Raw genomic sequence first — 24,546 nt, forward strand, 5'->3', positions numbered from 1 at the left:
CTCGCCGGAGTTCATTCGGATGCAGAGCGAGACCGCCTCATTTAGACGCTCTGATGTGTGTGGATGTTGGATTCTGATCTGCTTTAACCTTCATCCTACCAAGTGGGGTCCATCTGGACCCCGCACCTATATGTTTGTTTGCCATTTTAAAAATATGTGACATACTGCCTCACCGTTTTATGAATTTGTCGGAATTTATGTCTTAATTAAAACACTAAAGCACCGGAAGATCAGCTTTTTGCATTGTGATGGTATAATTAATTTGTTACTGGGGTCCAACCGGACCCCAGAGTAAAGTTTATCTGTCTTTCATGTTATAATTGAATAGCACACTGAAAGCTAACTTCTTTTATTTCTTTTATGTTCCATAATGAAACTACCAAGGCATTCCTTCTTGGGGTCCGTGTGGACCCCACTGCTGCAATAAGCACAGGCTGCAAAACAAAAGCCCTAAATTATTTTACAATTACTTTTTTGTTTTAAATTCTGTAAGAAAAGACCTAAGTTGTAATCCAGAATGTTTTACAGCTGCATGAGCTGCAAAAATCATGTATATAATGCCAATTTTTTTTGTGGCGCTATAATTTGCTACATGTATGCTATTTTTTTTTTCTTTTTTATCAGACATCTAGTTTTTGGGTTTGTTTACCTGACATGTTTCGACGTACGACTGTCGTCTTCCTCAGAGTGTCACCGGATGTTAATTGGTGACGCATCTTTTATCAGCTGATGTTTCTGAAGGCGTGGCCTTCCTGTCTGGATTGACAGGTCGGTCACGCCTTCTACTGTCTGTTTGTCCCCTGCAAGATGGCACTCCAGGTGTGGGAGAGCATGTATGCTCCCTCATCCCGGTTGATGGTCCTTGGGCTTCACTTACGGATCTCCATGGCCTCCCTGATCCAGCGCTGATGTTTGTTATCTTCTGTGCGGATGACTCTGGCATTCCCCCAGTCCATAATATGATTTTCCCTTTTACAGTGATCTGTTATGGCTGACTTATAATTTTCCTGTTGTGCCTTTTCTTTTATTGTTCGGGTTTGTCTTGTAGCTGTCTCCTTTTCGCACTCTTTCTTATGTTCATTTTTTCTTGTGTTGAAACTCCTTCCTGTCTCCCCAATGTAAGTTTTATTGCATAATTGACATGGAATCTCATATATGGTGTTGCATCTGTTGCTCATCCCATCAACCGGGATGAGGGAGCATACATGCTCTCCCACACCTGGAGTGCCATCTTGCAGGGGACAAACAGACAGTAGAAGGCGTGACCGACCTGTCAATCCAGACAGGAAGGCCACGCCTTCAGAAACATCAGCTGATAAAAGATGCGTCACCAATTAACATCCGGTGACACTCTGAGGAAGACGACAGTCGTACGTCGAAACATGTCAGGTAAACAAACCCAAAAACTAGATGTCTGATAAAAAAGAAAAAAAAAAAAAAACTAACTATATTTAATATAAGACATAATGAACGTAATCGAAATACATGTATGCTAGTTATTGCAATATTATTGCAATGTTATTGCATTTATAATACATCATTGATATTCAGCCATAGTGGATTTTGTTCTTCAAGAAAGTTATATGTCTGTTTGCTGCATCGAATTGGTTCTTACTGCATTGATTTCAAGGTATTCCCTCCTGGGGTCCATACGGACCCCGCCTGGTAGTTTGTGTATGTAAATTGGCTGGTAGGATGAAGGTTAAGTGTGTTCTTTATGCCTTGGGCCCTTTAGTGTATTGCTGTTATTAATACAAGATGTTCTGAACAAAACTTATCTGGTGATTTTGTCTTTATAAGCTTTAATTTTAAAGAAAAGTACTGGGGTCCAAACGGACCCCACATGGTAAGATTAAGGTGTAAAATAGCATGATAGGATGAGGGTTAAAAACTGCTTTGAGGTAGAGGACACACCAGGGTTCCATTCAAGCACACTATACACTGCAAATACACTCGCCGGCCACTTTAATTAATAGCAACTTGTTCTTTCTTGATTCTAAGATTCCTGTTCTTGGCTGCAGGACTGGAACCCAGTGTGCTCTTCTGTTTTCTGTGGCATGCTGAGATACTTTTCTGCTCACCACGGTTGTAAAGAGTGATTAATTGAGTTACTATATTAATTGAGTTTTTTGCCAGGAAGGCCTGGCAAAAAACCTCGAACCAATCTGTCCATGTTCCTCTGCCCTCTCTTATCAACAAGGCGTTTGTTTCCACCCACAGAACTGTTGCTCACTCACTCTGTGTTTTTTGTTTTTGGCACCATTCTGTATAAACTCTAGAGACTGCTGTGTGTGTAACCCCCAGGAGATCAGCAGTTTCTGAAATACTCAAACCAGTCCATCTGGTTCAAACCAACACCCATACCACAGTGAAAGAAAGTCACACTTTGAGATCACAATTTTTCCCGTTCTGATGTTTAAACATTGTGAACATTAATTAACTGAAGCTCTCTGCAGGATTTGATGCATTGTGGATTGGTTGATTAGAGAACTGCATAAAACAGCAGGTGGATGTGGTCAGTGAGTGTATAAAAGCTCACCTTTTAAAAGACCTCACCTTCAGATCTGTTGGTGCACCATAAGCTCCACCTACACTACCCATGAGGCTTTGCTGTTCATTAGGTTCAGTTAGGGGCAGAGCTGGGACATGAGCTGGGTCTCCAGGGGGCATTAGAGTCTCCAGTTCATGGCAATCTGTGCAGTTAGGTACGACAGCGGGTACAGGATGGGCGCTCCGGCGGTACTGGGGGTTCATCAGACTGGGTTCTAGTCCTCCAGGGGCATCGCTGCAAGACAGAAAGAGACAGACTGTGTTTACATTTAAAAAATAAAAAAGTCATCCAAGGGGCAATAAGAAGAACCCCATCTGCTTTGTTTTAAAAACACTGCTTTTCACACATCCACATTTAAAGCTAGACGGCCTTTCGAGTTCATAAAATCAGTGAAATTTAGTTCCGTCTGAAATGTGGTCATTGTGATATATGTTTATTTCTGTAATATCTCACAAAATATCAGGCCATTCTGTGGCTGGGAAGTTATTTATTTAATTTGAGGGGATTAAAGCAAATAATGTGCATGAAATCGCTCGCTTCGCGCAGTCAAGCAGACAGAGGAAGTCCGTGTGTGTGCGCATGCGCAGGTTTACCTTCTTCTTTTGGGTTTTACAGCAGCTGGCATCCAGTGTGTTGCATTACTGCCATCTACAGGTTTACCTTTGAGCGTGCACTGACAGTTCCATCATTCTGTCGCTAAACGAACAGCTGATCACACCGAGGTGCTCGCTGACCGCCCATATTTATTAGTTTGGTCCTGCGTTTCCTTTCCTTTGTATATAACATAACATATTTTCTTCTCGCTTTCTGTTACTGTAGTCGGTCTTTCACGTTTCATTCGCACACTCACGTCCTCCATTTTTCTCTCCTGTTTCAAATTTGTATCCCAGAATGCCTTGCGTGAACAGGGAAAGCCCACCACGTGATGCATGACATAGTATCTTGAATTGGGTCATGGTGAAGCAGGAGAAAATAGCCGAGAATTTAGGACCACATGGAGATCTCATCTCATCTCATTATCTCTAGCCGCTTTATCCTGTTCTACAGGGTCACAGGCAAGCTGGAGCCTATCCCAGCTGACTACAGGCGAAAGGCGGGGTTCACCCTGGACAAGTCGCCAGGTCATCACAGGGCTGACACATAGACACAGACAACCATTCACACTCACATTCACACCTACGGTCAATTTAGAGTCACCAGTTAACCTAACCTGCATGTCTTTGGACTGTGGGGGAAACCGGAGCACCCGGAGGAAACCCACGCAGACACGGGGAGAACATGCAAACTCCGCACAGAAAGGCTCTCACCGGCCACGGGGCTCGAACCCGGACCTTCTTGCTGTGAGGCGACAGCGCTAACCACTACACCACCGTGCCAGCCCCACGTGGAGATAAATTCATTAATTGTTCTGTTTAAAAAAACCTAATGAAATTGGAAGTCTGTGATTCAAATTCAGTAGCTTTCGGTCACTAAACAAAAATAATTGGGTGTCGGGAAAATTCTTTTTATGATCTCCACTTGAAAAATCTAAAAGGCAGTCTAGCTTTAATTTTTATTTCACTTTTTGAATCTTGTTTAAGAAGAGAGGAAGCAAGAAACAGAAAGGGAAAGCCATCGATATCAGACAAACAAAATATCCAAAATTAGCATTTGGAGATAACTGCATCCTATCCTGTCACGTTCTGAGAGGTGGAATGTCATCCCAAGCCATCACACTTAACAATGTTCTTTCCCACTCAGTAGTGGAACGGTCATAATCAACCCCCAACCAAGAGACTAATCCGTGCTCATGGTAACAAAGCTGCCGCAGACCTGTTTGAGTAACAAGCCTTGAAGCCGTCGAGCTGTTCTCATGGGTGTTGATGCAAAGTTATGCAAAATCAACTGTATTTAAAAGGTCAGATTCATGCCTATGCAAATGTGTCGTCTCATACATATTCAAAACTTGCATTTATGAGGCCGTGGTTTGACACAATAAAGTGATTCTACACCAAAGCTTAGTAAAACTGTTGTTTTATATTTAATATTCATCACAAGATCAGTTAAAGAAATTGCCACACCCAAAGCACAGCCAGAGCAGTGCCATGGACACCTCTCCTGACAAAATGTCTCTGATTAGTCAGTGAGCTCCGGTCACGAGTCCTGTATCACTGGAGGCCACTGATTTTCCGAGCCTTCACTTCTGTCAGGAGTGGATAAAATAACGACATGCCGCAGGAGAGAGCTCTCAAATAATCAGGAACAGTGTGCGCTCTTTATCATTTCAGATTCCCTCAAGGAGCTCTGAACTCAAGACACCCCGTTTTCCAAACACCACGTGTCCTCGTGAGCGCAAAGCACCCTCCCTCCTGACTGCACTTATACCGTAAACACAGTGTTCATGCTGCACTCTGGATCATGACTAATTCCACCCAAATCCATCATCCAACAGAACGGAGAGATTTCTCCTGACTGTAATGCACAGAGGTAAAAGTGTGTTTACAAATAAGTCGATAAGTACCGGCTTTTTCCGTTGCGGAAGCTAACACACATGCAGATGAGGATGCAGAGAAGACCAAGACACACACCAACAATGATCCCGGTGACAGCATGAATGTCCAACTCTGCAGAAAAGAGAGAGAGAAAAGAGAGAGAGAGAGAGAGAGAGAGAGAGAGAGGGAGAGAGGGAGGACGAGCCATAAGTTTCCATGTTCAACATGCAGTGCAGTTGCTTTTAATATTTATAGTCACAGAGAATTAAAACACAATTTGAGAGTCTTGTACTGAAGTCCACTCCTGAATTATTCATTTCATCATTTATTGAAAAGAACTCGAAACAAAATCCGCAAAAAAATGCAGTGTTTTACTGGGAAATACAACACTCGTATTTTTCATCCGAGCTCCATCCAAGACATGGAGAACCAAAACCAGAAGATAAATCTCTGTCACTCGTCAGGAAATCGATGAGTGAGTTGTTTTGATAAATTTGGGGACTTTGTGAATGTGTCGATATAATAAAAAATAAAATAAAATCACATGTTGGCTTGAAGATATGAAGTTTATCTTCTCGTGTTGAAAAACTCGCATTTTTCATATGAAATACATCACGGATCTGAGTGACACGTTTAAATAATATTGCCTGGCTTTTTTTTGTGGTCTATCAGATATATTCCATTCAGCTAGCATGATACTGAACAAGTCGAAGATGAGTAGCTGAATGGAATATATGTGATAGACCACGAAAAAAAGCCATTATTATTATCTCATCTCATTATCTCTAGCCGCTTTATCCTGTCCTACAGGATCGCAGGCGAGCTGGAGCCTATCCCAGCTGACTACGGGTGAAAGGCGGGGTACACCCTGGACAAGTCGCCAGGTCATCACAGGGCTGACACATAGACACAGACAACCATTCACACTCACATTCACACCTACGCTCAATTTAGAGTCACCAGTTAACCTAACCTGCATGTCTTTGGACTGTGGGGGAAACCGGAGCACCCGGAGGAAACCCACGCGGACACGGGGAGAACATGCAAACTCTGCACAGAAAGGCCCTCGCCGGCCCCGGGGCTCGAACCCGGACCTTCTTGCTGTGAGGCGGCAGTGCTAACCACTACACCACCGTGCCGCCCATTATTATTATTATTATTATTATTATTATTATTACGCATACACATTCCTTTCAGGTGTTCAACATGTCTTTCTCTTTCAAAATTCTCTCAAAAGCTTCTATATTTAACGAAGCAAACCTGGCAGCCATGTTTGTTTACAAATTGTCTCAGTCACTTGCTAGCATGGAAGTTTTACGTCTCCGACGTGTGACGTCATTTTGTCTTGACAACCGTGCAATATCGTAAACCATATTCAATGCTCATTCTCCATTGGGTAGTAGAATGACGTAATACACGTAGGATAAGCGATATGCTAACAACATTGCATGCTATCGAACCGAATGAATAAAACCTGCTAGAAGGGAATAGAACACGTGCTTTTATTCCATCAAAAAAGTGTCCTGCATGTATAATAATTCCCGATATTTCACTCCAATGACGTCACTCCCAGTGTTTTCTGGCTGATTAGAGGACACGCGTTGTCAAAATGGCAAACCAGTTCAAAACTGAAATTCTTTTGATTAACTTGCTAGGGTTTTTTTTTTTGTGTGTGTGTGGATGTGTCCATATAATATAAAGAACATTACATGGTGTCGTGAAGATATGAGGTTTATCTTCTCGTGTTGAAAATATTTTCACTCATCGCCTCGCTCACTTGTGATATATACACAGTGGTGCTTGAAAGTTTGTGGACCCTTTAGAATTTTCTATATTTCTGCATAAATATGACCTAAAACATCATCAGATTTTCACACAAGTTCTAAAAGTAGATAAAGAGAACCCAGTTAAACAAATGAGACAAAAATATTATACTTGGTCATTTATTTATTGAGGAAAATGATCCAATATTACATATCTGTGAGTAGCAAAAGTATGTGAACCTTTGCTTTCAGTATCTGGTGTGACCCCCTTGTGCAGCAATAACTGCAACTAAACGTTTGCGGTAAGTGTTGATCAGTCCTGCACACCGGCTTGGAGGAATTTTAGCCCATTCCTCCGTACAGAACAGCTTCAACTCTGGGATGTTGATGGGTTTCCTCACATGAACTGCTCGCTTCAGGTCCTTCCACAACATTTCCATTGGATTAAGGTCAGGACTTTGACTTGGCCATTCCAAAACATTCACTTTATTCTTCTTTAACCATTCTTTGGTAGAACGACTTGTGTTCTTAGGGTCGTTGTCTTGCTGCATGACCCACCTTCTCTTGAGATTCAGATCATGGACAGATGTCCTGACATTTTCCTTTACAATTCGCTGGTATAATCCAGAATTCATTGTTCCATCAATGATGGCAAGCCGTCCTGGCCCAGATGCAGCAAAACAGGCCCAAACCATGATACTACCACCACCATGTTTCACAGATGGGATAAGGTTCTTATGCTGGAATGCAGCGTTTTCCTTTCTCCAAACATAACGCTTCTCATTTAAACCAAAAAGTTCTATTTTGGTCTCATCCGTCCAAAAAACATTTTTCCAATAGCCTTTTCCTCCATTTGTACACAATCTGTCTGACTGTGGATTGGTGGAGTCCAAACTCTTTAGAGATGGTTTTGTAACCTTTTCCAGCCTGGTGAGCATCAACAACGCTTTTTCTGAGGTCCTCAGAAATCTCCTTTTTTTCGTGCCATGACACACTTCCACAAACATGTGTTGTGAAGATCAGACTTTGATAGATCCCTGTTCTTTAAATAAAACAGGGTGCCCACTCACACCTGATTGTCATCCCATTGATTGAAAACACCTGACTCTAATTTCACCTTCAAATTAACTGCTAATCCTAGAGGTTCACATACTTTTGCCACTCACAGATATGTAATATTGGATCATTTTCCTCAATAAATAAATGACCGAGTATAATATTTTTGTCTCATTTGTTTAACTGGGTTCTCTTTATCTACTTTTAGGACTTGTGTGAAAATCTGATGATGTTTTAGGTCATATTTATGCAGAAATATAGAAAATTCTAAAGGGTTCACAAATTTTCAAGCACCACTGTATGTTCATCACTCAAAGATAAACTTCATATCTTCACGCAACCATGTAATATATATATTACAATATTTATCTAGGTGGCATGGTGGTGTAGTGGTTAGCACTGCCGCTTCACAGCAAGATGGTTCTGGGTTTGAGCCCAGCGGCCAACAGGGGCCTTTCTGTGCGGAGTTTGCATGTTCTCCCCGTGTCCGCGTGGGTTTCCTCCGGGTGCTCCGGTTTCCCCCACAGTCCAAAGACATGCAGGTTAGGATAAAATTGGTGGCTCTAAATTGACCGCAGGTGTGAATGTGTGTGAATGGTTGTTTATCTCTATGCATCAGCCCTGTGATGATCTGGCGACTTCTCCAGGGTGTACCCCGCCTCTAGCCCATACAGTGCCTTGCAAAAGTATTCATACCCCTTGAACTTTTTCACATTTTTCCACCTTACAACCACGAACTTGAAAGTTTTTTATTGAGATTTTATGTGATAAACCAACACAGAGTAGCACATAATTGTGAAGTGAAATGAAAATGATAAATGGTCTTCAAAATTTTAAACATAAAAATCTGAAAAATGTGGTGCGCATTAGTATTCAGCCCCCTGTACTCTGATACCTCCAAATACAATCCAGTGCAATCAATTGCCTTCAGAAGTCATCTAATTAGTTAATAGAGTCCTACTGTGTGTAATTTACACTCAGCATAAATACACTTGTTCTGTGAAGGCCTCAGTGGTTTGTTAGAGAACACTGAAGAACAAACAGCATCATGAAGACCAAAGAACTCACCAGACAGGTCAGGGATAAAGTTCTGGAGAAGTTTAAAGCAGGGTTAGGTTATAAAAAATATCCCAAGCTCTGAACATCTCAAGAAGCACTGTTCAATCCATCATTCAAAAATGGAAAAAGTATGGCACAACTGCAAACCTACCAAGACATGGCCGTCCACCTAAACTGACAGAGCGAGCAAGGAGAGCACTGGTCAGAGAAGCAGCCAAGAGGCCCATGATCACTCTGGAGGAGCTGCAGAAATCCACAGCTCAGGTGGGAGAATCTGTGCACAGGACAACTATAAGTCGTACACTCCACAAATCTGGCCTTTTTGGAAAAGTGGCAAGAAGAAAGCCATTGTTGAAAGACAGGCATAAGAAGTCCCGTTTGCAGTTTGCCAGAAGCCATGTAGGGGACACAGCAAACGTGGAAGAAGGTGCTTTGGTCAGATGAGACCAAAGTTGAACTTTTTGGCCTAAATGCAAAGCGCTGTGTGTGGTGGAAAACTAACACTGCTCATCACCCTGCACACACCATCCCCACTGTGAAACATGGTGGTGGCAGCATCATGCTGTGGGGATGCTTTTCTTCAGCAGGGACAGGGAAGCTGGTCAGAGTTGATGGGAAGATGGATGGAGCTAAATACAGGGCAATCCTGGAAGAAAACCTGTTGGAGGCTGCAAAAGACTTGAGACTGGGAAGGAGATTCACCTTCCAGCAAGACAATGACCCTAAACATACAGCCAGAGCTACAATGGAATGGTTTAGATCAAAGAATATTCATGTGTTAGAATGGCCCAGTCAAAGTCCAGACCTAAATCCCATTGAGCATCTGTGGCAAGATTTGAAAATTGCTGTTCACAGATGCTCTCCATCCAATCTGGCTGAGCTTGAGCTATTTTGCAAAGAAGAATGGGCAAAAATTTCAGTCTCTAGATGTGCAAAGCTGGTAGAGACATACCACAAAAGACTTGCAGCTGTAATTGCAGCAAAAGGTGGCTCTACAAAGTATTGACGCAGGGGGGCTGAATACTAATGCACACCACATTTTTCAGATTTTTATGTTTAAAATTTTGAAGACCATTTATCATTTTCGTTTCACTTCACAATTATGTGCTATTCTGTGTTGGTCTATCACATAAAATCTCAACAAAAAACTTTTAAGTTTGTGGTTGTAAGGTGGAAAAATGTGAAAAAGTTCAAGGGGTATGAATACTTTTTCAAGGCACAGTAGTCAGCTGGGATAGGCTCCAGCTTGCCTGCGACGCTGCACAGGATAAGTGACTACAGATAATGGATGGATGGATATTTATCTGATGTTTCATTCCTGTGCAATAACATTTCAATCATGTTCTTTCTACATTCTTTACATTTCTCTGTATTATTTATTTGACTGTGCAATATTTGTTTTAATACATCACTTCACTGCCTGTGCAATATTTCTTTCCATATGCTGTTTAATATGTGCAATATTTTTTCCTATATATTTTATGAATAGTGTGTAGAATTGTGGCAGCGGGGGCGTGGTCGAGCGTCAGCTGTGGGGAGTCAGGCAGAACCGACATGCGATGAGTTTCACCTGTGTTTGATTACCGGCAATTTACTTATTTGTGTGTTTTCTGTTCTTTCAGAGAGAAGCCAGTAATCAGAGAGAGCTGAGCTACCGAGTCACTAAAAAGTGAAATAAAAATAAAACACACCTTGAGCTGTTAAGCCTGTCTCCCAGTTCCTCACTCCCTGACCTGCGAGAGTGTTACCATAATGCATTTTGTGAGTTTTCTCATATCGATTATTTTGGAGCTGATGGAACATGTGAATTACCCCTACAGGGATCTCATCTCATCTCATTATCTCTAGCCGCTTTATCCTTCTACAGGGTCGCAGGCAAGCTGGAGCCTATCCCAGCTGACTACGGGCGAAAGGCGGGGTACACCCTGGACAAGTCGCCAGGTCATCACAGGGCTGACACATAGACACAGACAACCATTCACACTCACATTCACACCTACGCTCAATTTAGAGTCACCAGTTAACCTAACCTGCATGTCTTTGGACTGTGGGGGAAACCGGAGCACCCGGAGGAAACCCACGCGGACATGGGGAGAACATGCAAACTCCACACAGAAAGGCCCTCGCCAGCCCCGGGGCTCGAACCCAGGACCTTCTTGCTGTGAGGCGACAGCGCTAACCACTACACCACCGTGCCGCCGTGCCGCCCCCTACAGGGATCAATAAACTTTATCTTATCTTATTCACACCATTCGCTACTTTAAAAAATAGAATGTTTTAACTGCTTATATTTGATTCAAAATCTATAAAACACATGCTTTATATCATTAATTGCTGAGCTGTAATGAAATGTAGATCTCAGATTGTTTTAAACAGTATTACCATTTTGTTCCTTATACATTATTGTTGCAGTATTTTGAAAATAATTCAATAAGAATAATTCATGTTACTTAGCTCGGACTTTTTGTCCGTCAGTGTTTTGAATAATTTTAAATATCTATAGTACACATTCACTCTCAAACTCTACATTATTAAAAGATCAAAAGCTTTCGCGTTTCAGTTAATATACAACATTATATTATTATACGTACATGCAGGTCTGAGAGCAATACCGTGTGCGTGCAATTATCGGTCTGTACTCAGAGCTCGTGATTTAATTCAGCAGCTTAATTTCAACTGAAACTCACCGTATTTCTTCGGAGGTGTGTGTACATCCTTTATAGGAGAGAACGGCCCGACTCCCACCTCCGTACACGCCCCCATCTTAAAGTAGTACCGCGTCCCGCTCATAAGACCCAGAATCTCTGTGCTAGTGACAGAGCCTGTGTATAAAAACAAGGAAGAAAATAAAAGCATGATAAAAAACATCAAAACTACTCAAACAATAATGTCAGTGAAGCTTGTGTTGCCAGGTGTGCAGTTTTCACACCAAATTTTGCGTACGTTTGCTGAATTATATATATAAGCGCATATAAATTAAACATTATTTCAGTATGTTACTGTAATGTATTTGTCACTGTATCTGTCATAATACAGACCCTTTTAAGTTCTCGGTGAAATAACCATTTAGGAAAATTGTGTTTTTAACGTTTTTAGCTTCATTAAAATGTACTGTATGTCATGATTTAAATTTAGAACCGGAACATCATGGACATAGGAGCTCATCTGGCCTGCCAGCAAAACAACCGTGACGACCAAACCATCAAACACATAGACATATAAACATAGACGCCGCCTTCTGCATAGAATCATACGTCATCCTCGCCGCCATATTGGATGTGGCAAAGTGGAGATTCTTCAACCGTCTCTGGTATAGCCAGGGATCCCAGCAGTAATTGAAAAAAATAGAGGAATGTAAGAAACTATCAGCAGGGGTCAAGGGGGCTGCAAGCCCTTTGCGGGGTGCAGGGGCAGCACCCCTGCTGGGGGTACAGGGGGTGAAGCCCCCTGAAGCTGTTGAGATTTTAACATTTAAAGATGCTATAGAACACATTTTTTACATAGATTTAACATAGAAAAGCAACAGAATGTAACAATAATGTGTATCTATTTGATGCCATATTTTGTAATCAATGACATAAGTGGCAAAAAAATTGTTATTTATAAAAATTAGATGAAAATGTAACTTTGAAGAATATACTTCTTCTAACCTGGACACTGTTCCGCTATCTCTTTTATGGACGATATCTTTTTTCCACGACATATTCAGGGCTGTGAAATTGTAAATAAGAAATCCGAGGAAAAGGGGGGGTCTGGGGCCTGCAGGGCCCCAGACACCAAGCCATTTTAGGTGTTATATGGTGCATTCTGAGCATTTCCTGCAAGTAAAAAATTTATCTCAACAAGTAAATATTTGACTAGTCTTGGTCTTCATTTTGCCATATAAAATACCTATCAACAGTTTTCTCTTTTAAAATGAAAGATCCATGTAAAATACCTTGAAATATCTAATAAGTGCCTATGCATTTTATCTCTTAATCAAAATAAAAGTAAAAAAAATGTGTAAATAACAATTTAAAGAAATGTTAATAAAAGAAAACTTTGATAGGCCTTTCAAAATGACTTTGTGAAAAATCATGCTCAATATTTAAGTGAGATACCTGTTGTCTTCCAAATTACACTTAATTCTTGTATTATGTCCTGGCTTTTTCCGAGAATCTGTCACAATGTCTCTTGTCTACAGAGCAAAAGTTTAAAAAAACTAATGTTTCTTATCTAATATATCATTTACATCTTTTCTTTTACTTCTGGCTCCTTCTATTCCTCTTTGCATCACTCCCAGCTATTTCTTTCAATTCATCTTTCAGTAAGGCTATTAGTTATTAGTTCTATAGTATTTGCATTCCTCTATTAAAGCTATTTACAAAATGTTCATAGTCTGTCAAACAGCATCTAATGAAAGTCTTTTAATTTTCTTTTCTTCAACACCATCTCTTTCAGTTTTGCAAACTTGTTCTTTTTCATCTTTTCCTTCAGTCTGTCTGTGTGTTCTTTTCTAGCCCTCTTTGCATCTCTTTCAAACACCTCCTTAGCTTTCCTTTTTGATGGCATCTTAACTATGTCTGATCTTACACCCTGTAAGTACAAAATTCACGTACGCGGTGCCAGGTCACGCAATAGCTATTTTTAGCTCTGTCATGCACTCCTGAACAGTGTTGCCAGATACTCCTGACGTTTTCCAGCCCAAAATATGTTCAAAACCCACCAAAATGCACTTGAAACAGCCCAATCTGGCAACACTGCTCCTGAGTCGCAGTCAAGACGTGTTCCACGCTCAGCTGGCATAAAACTCCGTGAGTCCGGCGACTAGACCCCCCCAATGATTTTTAATGCAAAAATAGACGTTTTGTGAAGATGATATTTTTCGCGACAGAATCCGCGGAAATTTCACAGCCCTGCATATTGAATTAAGTTCAACGCATTAGAAACAAAAGCACGAACGGAGTTAAAACACGTTTTCTAGCAAATGGGGGCAGCCATATTGTTTTCTGTTTCTATCGCGTACAGTCTCGCGGTATTTACATCAATTTAACTTCCGAGTGTTCCCGAATGTCAAAGAGAACAAACGAAGCTGACAAAAACATCGCTAAACAAGCAAACCAAATCAGAACGTATTCTACTGGTCATTTTACTTAAACAAACATATTTTTAACAGATATACAAGAGATTTAAAAAAAAAAAAAAAACACCACCACTTTGGCTAGAAAAATAGCGGAATTCCGCTAAATAGCGGACGTCTGGGATCCCTGTATAGCCTAGATAGTAGCCGAGAATAAAGATGCCTCATTCATGTGCTGCGTTTAACTGTACCAACAGGTTTACCGTCCAAACGAGATCACATGGGATTACCTTTCACAGGTGAGACTGGAAAAATACTTTTCATTGTATTTGGTCATTATAACGTAATTTTACGAACAGATTTTTCTGACTTTGTGGCTGTGGCAGCGGGGGCATGGTCAAGCGCCGGTCTGTGACAGGAGGGCGGAGCCAGGGAAGGTGAGTGGCAGAATCACTACACCTGACAGTAATTAACCTGTGTTTGTGTGTCTTCCCAGAACCGCGCCCTATTTAAGGAGGCAGAGGGAGAGCTCATCCCGGGACTAGAACACAGCGCGTGTGTGTGTTTTTCCTATAAAGCATAAAAGTAGGCTGTGACACTGAAAAGTCTAACAATAAAAAGCCTATTAGTACCAGAAGCTTTGTCCTGCCGTCCTCTGTGCTCCACCCACACTTCAGAGAGCTCTACAGTGGTGCCGAAACCCGGGAAAAGGTGGAGCACCAACCTCGCAGCCCCATGGAATCCTCCCCGTTCGCGGACCTGGTCCACGCCCTCGCCACGGCTCAGCAAAGCCAGCACCAGGCACTCGTCATGCTCCGAAAGGAGCAAGAGCGGCGCTTCGAAGCCCTGGTGCTGGCCCAGCGGGAAGATCGCGAGGCGTTCCGGCATCTCCTTGCGTCGGCGGGGTCCACCAGCGCCCCGGCCGCGGGCCCGTCTCCCCTCACCGTGACCAAGATGGGCCCGCAGGATGACCCCGAGGCGTTCCTCACTTTGTTCGAACAGGTCGCCGAAGCCTCGGGGTGGCCGATGGAGCAGCGCGCAGCACGCCTCCTCCCCCTCCTGACGGGAGAGGCGCAGCTGGCTGTGCTACAGCTCCCCGCCGACCGCCCTACGCGGACCTTTGCCGGGCCGTCCTCCAGCGCGTGGGGCGCACACCAGAAGAACAGCGCCAGCGCTTCCGCGCGCTGCGGTTGGAGGAAGTCAGCCGGCCGTTCGCGTTCGGCCAGCAGCTCCGGGACGCCTGCTGGCGGTGGCTGAGGGCCAACGATTGCGACGCCGAGGGACTCATCGATCAGGTGGTGCTGGAGCAGTTCATCGCGCGCTTACCAGCCGGAACCGCGGAGTGGGTCCAGCGCCACCGCCCGGCGTCGCTGGATCAGGCAGTAGGACTGGCGGAGGATCATTTGGCGGCTGTTCCGGCGGCAGGACAACCGACGGCATCTTCTCTCCTCTTCTCTCTCTCTTTCTCCCCTCCTTTCTGTGTCCCGTCCTCGCCCCATTCCCCCACCACGGAGGCGGGGGCCGGCTCCACCCCAGCCGGCCTGCCGCACCCGTGGTGCCCTCCCGTTTCTCCCTTCTGTGTCTGTCTCTCCCCCCCCTCAGGTGAGTGAGCCCGAGAGCACAGGTGCACAGGGAAAGCCCGGGCCGGTTTGCTGGCGCTGCGGGGAGCCGGGCCACCTGCAACAACAGTGCGCAGCAATGGAGGTGGGCGCGGTGGTACGGATCCCCGACGCGCCAGAAGCTGCCCTCGATCGGGCCGGGGCGTATCGCATACCGGTGAGTGTCCAAGGGGCTACATATCAGGCATTGGTGGATTCTGGTTGCAATCAGACCTCGATCCGCCAAAGCCTGGTGCAAGACGAGGCATTGGGGGGAGCACAGGGGGTGAAGGTGTTGTGTGTGCACGGGGATGTTCACAGCTACCCTTTGGTGTCGGTCCACATATATTTCAGAGGGGAACAATCTATAGTGAAGGCGGCGGTTAATCCTCGCCTTACCCACTCTTTAATTTTGGGGACTGATTGGCCGGGATTTCGGGGTTTAATGACGCGCCTAGTAAAGAGTGGGTCCTGCCAGTTGACAGGGGGAGGTCCCGGTGTCGCTTTGGCTGGAGCTGCTGTCGCAGAGCCGTCTACGTCATCTCCGCGACAGAGTGAGGAGCCGCCGACTCCTCCTCTTTCTGTTGGGGAATCCCTCGCGGATTTCCCATTAGAACAATCGCGAGACGAGACTCTGCGACATGCGTTTGACCAAGTGAGAATAATCGATGGTCAAACACTCCAGCCGAACGCCACCCCATCCTTCCCCTATTTTTCTATTATGAAGGATAGATTATACCGAGTGACGCAGGACACTCAGACGCTGGGAATTGGTATTTCAGGCGGCTCACTTTAATCCCATGGCTGGACACCTAGGGCAGGATAAGACACTAGCCCGGATAATGGCCCGATTCTATTGGCCGGGGATTCGCGGCGATCTCCGTAAGTGGTGTACGGCGTGCCGCGAATGCCAGTTAGTAAATCCAGCGGCCATTCCAAAAGCGCCTTTGCGCCCCCTACCATTAATCGAGACCCCGTTCGAAAGAACTGGGATGGATCTCGTCGGGCCATTAGATCGGTCAACACGAGGGTACCGCTTTATATTGGTTCTGTGTGGACTATAGAAAAGTCAACGCGGTGTCTAAATTCGACGCGTACCCAATGCCTCGTATTGACGAGCTGCTCGATCGACTAGGCACGGCTCGCTTTTACTCGACATTGGATTTGACGAAGGGATATTGGCAGATCCCCTTGAATCCATTATCCCGGGAAAAAACGGCCTTTTCCACACCGTTCGGCTTACACCAATTTGTCACACTTCCTTTTGGGCTGTTTGGGGCGCCCGCTACGTTTCAGCGGCTGATGGACAGGGTCCTCCGGCCCCACGCCACCTATGCGGCCGCATATCTCGATGACATTATTATTTATAGTAACGACTGGCAGCGGCACCTGCAACACCTGAGGGCCGTCCTGAGGTCGCTGAGGCGGGCGGGTCTCACTGCCAACCCGAAGAAGTGTGCGATTGGGCGGGTGGAAGTATGGTATCTGGGCTTCCACTTGGGCAACGGGCAGGTGCGTCCCCAAATTAATAAGACAGCAGCGATTGCGGCCTGCCCGAGGCCCAAGACCAAAAAGGGGGTGAGACAGTTCCTGGGGCTGGCTGGCTACTATCGTAGGTTTATAGCTAGTTATTCGGACATCACCAGCCTGCTGACTGACCTCACTAAAAAGGGGGCGCCAGATCCGGTCCAGTGGACGGAGCAGTGCCAGCGGGCTTTCTCTGAGGTAAAGGCTGCACTGTGTGGGGGGCCACTATTACACTCCCCTGACTTCTCTCTCCCTTTTGTGTTGCAGACCGATGCGTCGAACAGAGGGCTGAGGGCGGTGTTGTCCCAGGAGGTGGAGGGGGAGGACCGCCCCATCCTCTACATTAGTAGGAAGCTGTCGGTGCGTGAGGGGCGCTACAGCACTATTGAGAAGGAATGCCTGGCGATCAAGTGGGCAGTCCTCGCCCTCCGTTACTACCTGCTGGGGCGCCCTTTCACCCTCTGTTCGGACCACGCGCCCCTCCAGTGGCTCCACCGCATGAAAGATGCCAACGCGCGGATCACCCGTTGGTATCTGGCACTCCAACCCTTCAATTTCAAGGTGGTCCACAGGCCGGGGGCACAGATGGTCGTGGCGGACTTCCTCTCCCGTCAAGGGGGGGGGGGGGGGGGGGGGAGTCGGCTGCGGGCCGGACGGGCGCCCGGCCTGAGTCGGGTGGTGGGGGTATGTGGCAGCGGGGGCATGGTCAAGCGCCGGTCTGTGACAGGAGGGCGGAGCCAGGGAAGGTGAGTGGCAGAATCACTACACCTGATGGTAATTAACCTGTGTTTGTGTGTCTTCCCAGTACCGCGCCCTATTTAAGGAGGCAGAGGGAGAGCAGAGGGGAGAGCTCATCCCGGGACTAGAACACAGCGCGTGTGTGTGTTTTTCCTCTAAAGCATAACTGAAAAGTCTAACAATAAAAAGCCTATTAGTACCAGAAGCTTTGTCCTGCCGTCCTCTGTGCTCCACCCACACTTCAGAGAGCTCTACAGTGGCTAATATGAAGTCTCGCGCATAATAGCCGCTCAGTGAAACCTGTCTCCAAACAACGAAGTATTTCCCTCGTAACTACGCTGATTGTTGTTAGTTGCTTAGCTAACTTTTCACATACTATGTAGGTTTCCCAAAAATAAAGACATGAAAAAGCAGTGGGAGACAGCTGTGCGACGGGATGGGTTTTCTGCTACTCCGTCATCCATGCTGTGCAGTGAACACTTCAGAACGGAGGATTTGGACAGAACAGGACAGACAATCAGGATCAGAGAGGCAGCTGTTCCTTCAGTCTTCAGTTTCCCAGCTCATCTCCACCGGGTAGGTGTAGAGTTATAAGCAGTGAGAATTAGAGAATACACCGCCACACTATGATGAGCGTTTGTGAACGTATGATGAATGTTTTTAACCTTTCTGAATGTGAAGGAATCAGTGATGTATTTTGTTTTGGTATGACGTTAGAACCTGGCCGAACTCAGTTTGGCGGTCATTCAGCTCACTTTATTCAGCGAGAGCAGGTCTGTGTGGTGATTCAATAAATAAAACAGTACATTTTTATTTTCATTCACTATTTCCAGTTTTTCCACTATTTCCATCATTTATCATATTCAGTCTTGTAGGTTGGTTATTGTGGCCTCAGGTTTTGGTAGCTTGCTACGGTATGCTGACTGATTAGCTTACCTGAGCTATCTATCGCGTATCTGTCGCTAGTTTGCAGTGTACAGGGTATTTCGCACACTATTTATAACCATCACATTAAAAGTTATGTGTGTTGTTTTGATGCCTGTTTGTTTCCCAAATATATACGTGTGTGTCTTAATGGGTGAATAAAAGGCATCGAGTTAAATATTATTGTAGAAAGGGGCTTTATGAAGTTCAGTCCATTTACTTGCATTGGTTTACGGGGAAGATTTGTCACATCCAATATGGCGGACACTCTGACGTATCCTAGCAACGGGGCCACCAGCTCAATGCGGCGTCTGTGTTTATATGTCTATGATCAAACAGAACTGAAATGTGACAGTGTGAGAGAGAGGACCAACCTCCACCACAAACTGTTTACAACAGGAACATCAACAAACAAATGACCAAGTTTTCTTCCTCAAGGGAAGATCTACCCAAAACATCGATCAGAACTGAAATCGGGTGAGAACTGTGAGAGGAGATACAATTCTAGTGAAGGGCCCGGAAAATTCTCTAATTTGGCCTAATTACTAACTTGTTAGCTAAAAATTTGACAAAAAAATGACCAAGTTTTCTGCAGAGTGATGAGTTCTTTCAAACAAAACAATCGGAACAGAAATCAGTGGAGAACTGACGGAGGAGATACGATTTAACTGAATTGTGGATGACGGACGCCACGCATGGCAACAGCTCATCGGCCTCATGGACAGACGAGCTAACAACAGTGAGCAATGTTACTCATTAACAGCAGTGTACAGTGTTTGGACGGTCAGATTTTTTATTTTTAAGTTTCATGTTTTATTGTCTTTATTTTCTCACTGGACTACTTTTTCATAGTGCACACCTGGCAACCCTGGTCAGATTTTGCAATGCTGTCCTCACCGTCATGGCTCAGGTTGGTCCACAGGTCATCGGGTTGACTGAGGTTGCCACTGTAGAGCATTTGATAGCTTACAATAATGCCATTAGGCTCCAGAGGGGGGCGCCAGCTCACCAACACCGAGAAGGAGTCTATGGCACTCAGCTGTAGGTCCGTAGGTGGAGATGAGGGTCCTGAAATAAAGATAAATACACACATAGGATATAAAGCAATCAGAGAAATGATAGAGGAGGAGTTAGCCAACACAAGCCCCGCCCACTTAACAGAATTTGTGATTTAGATCATGGCTAAAACGTGCAAAACACCTGCAACAACATGCAAGACAATTTACTCCGAGGGTCTAGAAAGGAAGCTGTCTTTCACACAGTATGCAATTTGGGGTGGGTGTTTATAGACAAAAGGCAGAGGGCGGAGTCAATGCAAATGTATGACCATGACACGCAGTCTAAAAATCACTTCAGGACTGATGATAAGGTGTGAAAATTAATTCACCTGAAAGCAAAATAATCAGAAACTGTCTTGATATTTAGCCCACCATATTTCTACAACATATTTAATAAAACGTGTGACGTTTGCCAGCGGGACGCTCTCTTCGAAAGAAAATACGCAGACTTTGATAAATAAGCGAACCAAGCAGTCGTACGGTAGTTGTGTACTATAACTCACTTTGTAAAGCTGTAGTTAACTGTTTTGTTGTACCGATTCATCATATTGTCCTCAATTAACATTCCTTCTCGGACAAAAAAAAAAAATCTTTTCATGGCCTTGTAAGGCTTATTTAAAGTGTAACTCATTATCATCTCATTATCTGTAGCCGCTTTATCCTGTTCTACAGGGTCGCAGGCAAGCTGGAGCCTATCCCAGCTGACTACGGGCGAAAGGCGGGGTACACCCTGGACAAGTCGCCAGGTCACCACAGGGCTGACACATAGACACAGACAACCATTCACACTCACATTCACACCTACGCTCAATTTAGAGTCACCAGTTAACCTAACCTGCATGTCTTTGGACTGTGGGGGAAACCGGAGCACCCGGAGGAAACCCACGCAGACACGGGGAGAACATGCAAACTCCGCACAGAAAGGCCCTCGCCGGCCACGGGGCTCGAACCCGGACCTTCTTGCTATGAGGCGACAGCGCTAACCACTACACCACTGTGCCGCCCCCTAAAGTGTAACTGATTTATACATTTATTAATTTCAGATTTGTGTCATATTCCATGTTGAATATTCCCCTTGAATAATATTCTAACAAAATAAGACACGTTTATTTGCGGTGTGAAACATTTCTGCTTCAGTTTCTAATCACGGGCGATTGCTCTAAGACAACGAGGGAGGCTCAGCCTCCTCTAAAAATGACGAACATCGTGTAGGATGAATTGCGCTAGGCTTATGTTATAGCCGACCTTATAACATTGCTATTTCAGATCCAGAATCATAGAAATATATGTGCTCAACCCAACTACAGTGCGAAATCATTCCGTTATAACTTTCCCCAGTTCGCCTAATGTGTGCGTGAGTTTTTCCCTCTCGTGACAGCGCGATGCAGCCCAGCCTCAGTGGACTTCAATGGCATTTGGGAGCTATGCGCTTTTCAATATCAAAATGCAAGATGATTATTGGACAAATACTGCGAAAATGCCCGCCCACGGAGTCTCACGGACTCCCAGCCTCAATGGACTTCAATGGCATTTGGGAGCTATGCGCTTTTCAATCTCAAAATGCAAGATGGTTATTGGACAAATACTGCGAAAATGCCCGCCCACGGACTCCGAGCCTCACATGGGAGGGACATGGCAGTTTCCGCGAGGAGACTGGTGATTGGTGAAAGCGGCCGGATATTTTCTTTGATTGACAGCTCGTTTCAACTATAGACAGGCAGCGGACAGTGTTGCCAGATTGGGCGATTTCCCGCCCAATTGGGCAGTTTTAAGTGCATTTTGGCGGGTTTTGAACATATTTTGGGCTGGATAACGTCAGCAGTATCTGGCAATATCAGTTCAGTCCCATGCGGATTCGCAAGTGCTGTGGTGTATTGTAAGAGATTGGCTTACATTTCGATTTCATTCATTACATACAGTTTCTACCAGCTTTTTTAGTTTGTATATATTTTCATTGTAAATAAAGTGTAAATATAGTGTTGTCAAGTTTGCTATCTTAGTTCCAGAAATTTCGTTTATTTGAGTGACTGAACTTGAACTTGAGGGGGCTAGTCAGCTAGCAAGAAAGCTGCGCACGGATGCCAAGCATTGCTGATTTAATTTTGGCGAAGCCATTTGCCAGTCTTCCTTTCGAGGAAAAAATTAAAATTAAAGAGCAGGGTAGACCAACGCCTCAAATTGACTTGGTGAAAAAGGTAGGGAATAATACTCGTTCCTTTCAGCTCTCCTGGTACGAGAAAGTGAATTGGCTAACAGCAAGTGACCCACATCAACAACAGTAAATAGGCTACTTTAGTAATATGTCATGGATGGACCAAAAATATAGAATCTATTTCAAATGTTTATGCTGAGTATATTATATTGGAATATATGTTTTTCTGGATATGAATTAAACACAGCTACAATTTGGAAAACATTTTTAAACAAAAACACAGCCGAGGTCAATTTTTAAACAACATGCCACAATTTTAAAATATAAAATGTTAAAATATACCCCCCCAATACCACCATCATGTATATTGGACAGTAGGCTAATGGGCCAAAAGAACCTGTTATTTCACAGTTTGTGACCCTGCCAACAATCAGCCAGATCAGAGGCAAGAGTATGGGCAAAATTGATGTGTTTTTTCTTTTAAAATCTGGAAATATCGTAACAAACCAGCCTCCCCTGTTTGAAAGACTACTAACCACCACTGTTTCTAATCGAATCTGTTAGGACTAGGACTGTTTTGGCCTCTAGAGGCCGCTGTTATTTCCTTTTCATGTCGTGTTTATTTTGGCCTCTAGAGGCCGCCACTGTTCCTGTGTTTTGTGTTTGTGTTAATTGCCTAATTATCTTCACCTGTGTCCTTAATTAGTTTGTCTATTTATACCCCTGAGCTCAGTCCTCTTGTCACGGAGTCTTTGTGCTGTTATGTTTATCTCCAGTTTCCTTTGTACTGTGTTTTTTGATCTTCTTAGCTTTTGAATTTTTGCACTTTGCTTTTCTTTTGGATTATACACTTTGGTTTTTTTTTTGTCTTTTGTTTTGCCCTGTATATAGTGTATATAGTTTAAATAAACCTTTTGATTCTTTTTCTACTTCTGCCTCACGCCTCTGCATTTGAGTCATCCCCCTGGTGGCCTAGTGGGGGTTTGCTGGATTATCACACCAACGAACCAGGTTCGAATCCCAGCAAAACCCTAACAGAAAGACTCCGTCATGACCGACTCAGCAGAGGCTGCTTCAACTGTCTACCCGGCCAACCTTCAGGGAATTATGGCAGCTTTGACACGCTTCGGAGCGACCATGGACGCTCATGGACGTACACTCACCAGCCAACGTGAGGCCCTCGCTCGCCACGAGGAACTGCTTCAGCAAATTGGGAAAACCCTGGCACAGCTGACATCTCTGCCTGCATCTCCAGTTCCTGCTCCTGATCCAGCTCCCACTCCTGCTCCAGTGCCTCCTGCAATGCTGCCTTCTTCACCTCGCGAACCCAGCCTTCCTGCACCACAGAGGTATGACGGCAAGCACAGTGAGTGCCGAGAGTTCCTTACCCAGTGTCAACTCACCTTTGAGCTTCAGCCTACCACCTACACTACGGATCGCCGCAAGATTGCCTTTGTGATCACCTTATTAGCTGGTAAGGCGCGAGCCTGGGCTACTGCTATCTGGCAAAGACAGGGACCTGAGTGCTTTGATTTCCAGCTGTTTTCTGAAGAGATGCTTCGGGTCTTCGATCAGGCAGACATCAGTACCGACGCAGCCCGAAAGCTCATGTCCATCTGGCAAGGAGGAAGCGTCGCAGATTACGCCATCTCGTTCCGAACACTCGCAGCAGTAAGTGGATGGAACGAGACTGCCCTGGTGTCAGCCTTCCACCATGGTCTGTCTGACCCCATCAAGGACGGTCTGGCCTCTATTGGATGCCCAAGTGACCTTGAAACCCTCATCTCACATGCTATTCGTCTGGACAACAGGATGAGAGAACGCCACCAAGCCTTGAGCCCCCCCAGCCTCCCTACCTCTACCTGGAGACCGTCTACCTCCTTCAGTGACTGTCCAGAACCCATGCAAGTGGGTCGTACTCGCCTCTCCGCATCTGAGAGGGAGCGCAGAAGGAGGGACAAGTGCTGCATCTACTGTGGCAAGGCTGGTCATTTCCGAGCATCATGTCCCGAACTCTTGGGAAAAGGACCGCCCCGTCCAGCCGAGGGAGGGTTGTGACGGGGCCTACCCTCTCTCCCGGACTCCCTGGCCAAGGAATCTACATCCCGGTCTCCATCTCCTGGGGTGAGTCTATCCACTCTTGTCAAGCTTTGTTAGACTCAGGGGCAGCTGGGAACTTTATGGATATTCACTTCGCCCAAAGCATCAATATTCCGACTGCACCTCTTGAAGTCCCACTGTCTGTGTCTGCCCTCGATGGCCAAGCGTTAGGTGATGGAAGAGTCACCCAAGTTACTTCTCCAGTTTTCCTCCAGTCTCAAGGTCACAAGGAAGAAATATCCCTGCACCTGATTCCTTCACCTGAGTTCCCAGTTATTCTAGGCCTTCCTTGGCTTACTCGCCACAACCCTCGCATAGACTGGGTAACAAGCCAGGTTGTGGAATGGGGCCCTGCATGCCATGCCTCTTGTCTGCTCTCTAGCTCTCCTGTGTCTCCTGCCGAGCCCCCTGATCTCACCGAGTTATCTCAAGTTCCCACAGAGTACTGGGATCTCAAGGAGGTATTCAGCAAGAGCAGGGCCGCCGTTCT

At 45.0% G+C, this 24,546-nt stretch overlaps 1 protein-coding gene across 1 annotated transcript in view; it reads right to left on the reverse strand.

The window, feature by feature from the left end:
* The window catches only part of igdcc4 (immunoglobulin superfamily, DCC subclass, member 4), a 154,939-nt gene that overhangs the window by 5,635 nt on the left and 124,758 nt on the right, over positions 1 to 24,546 (reverse strand). The window contains exons 14-17 of the mRNA XM_060911564.1: positions 19,644 to 19,814; positions 11,588 to 11,722; positions 5,052 to 5,154; positions 2,557 to 2,785 (exon numbers count right to left, since the gene is read on the reverse strand). Of these exons, the coding sequence (XP_060767547.1) occupies positions 2,557 to 2,785; positions 5,052 to 5,154; positions 11,588 to 11,722; positions 19,644 to 19,814 (638 nt within the window). The remainder of the gene's footprint in view (positions 1 to 2,556; positions 2,786 to 5,051; positions 5,155 to 11,587; positions 11,723 to 19,643; positions 19,815 to 24,546) is intronic.

Source organism: Neoarius graeffei, chromosome 27, assembly GCF_027579695.1.
Source record: "Neoarius graeffei isolate fNeoGra1 chromosome 27, fNeoGra1.pri, whole genome shotgun sequence".
Classification (NCBI taxonomy): Eukaryota; Metazoa; Chordata; class Actinopteri; order Siluriformes; family Ariidae; genus Neoarius; species Neoarius graeffei.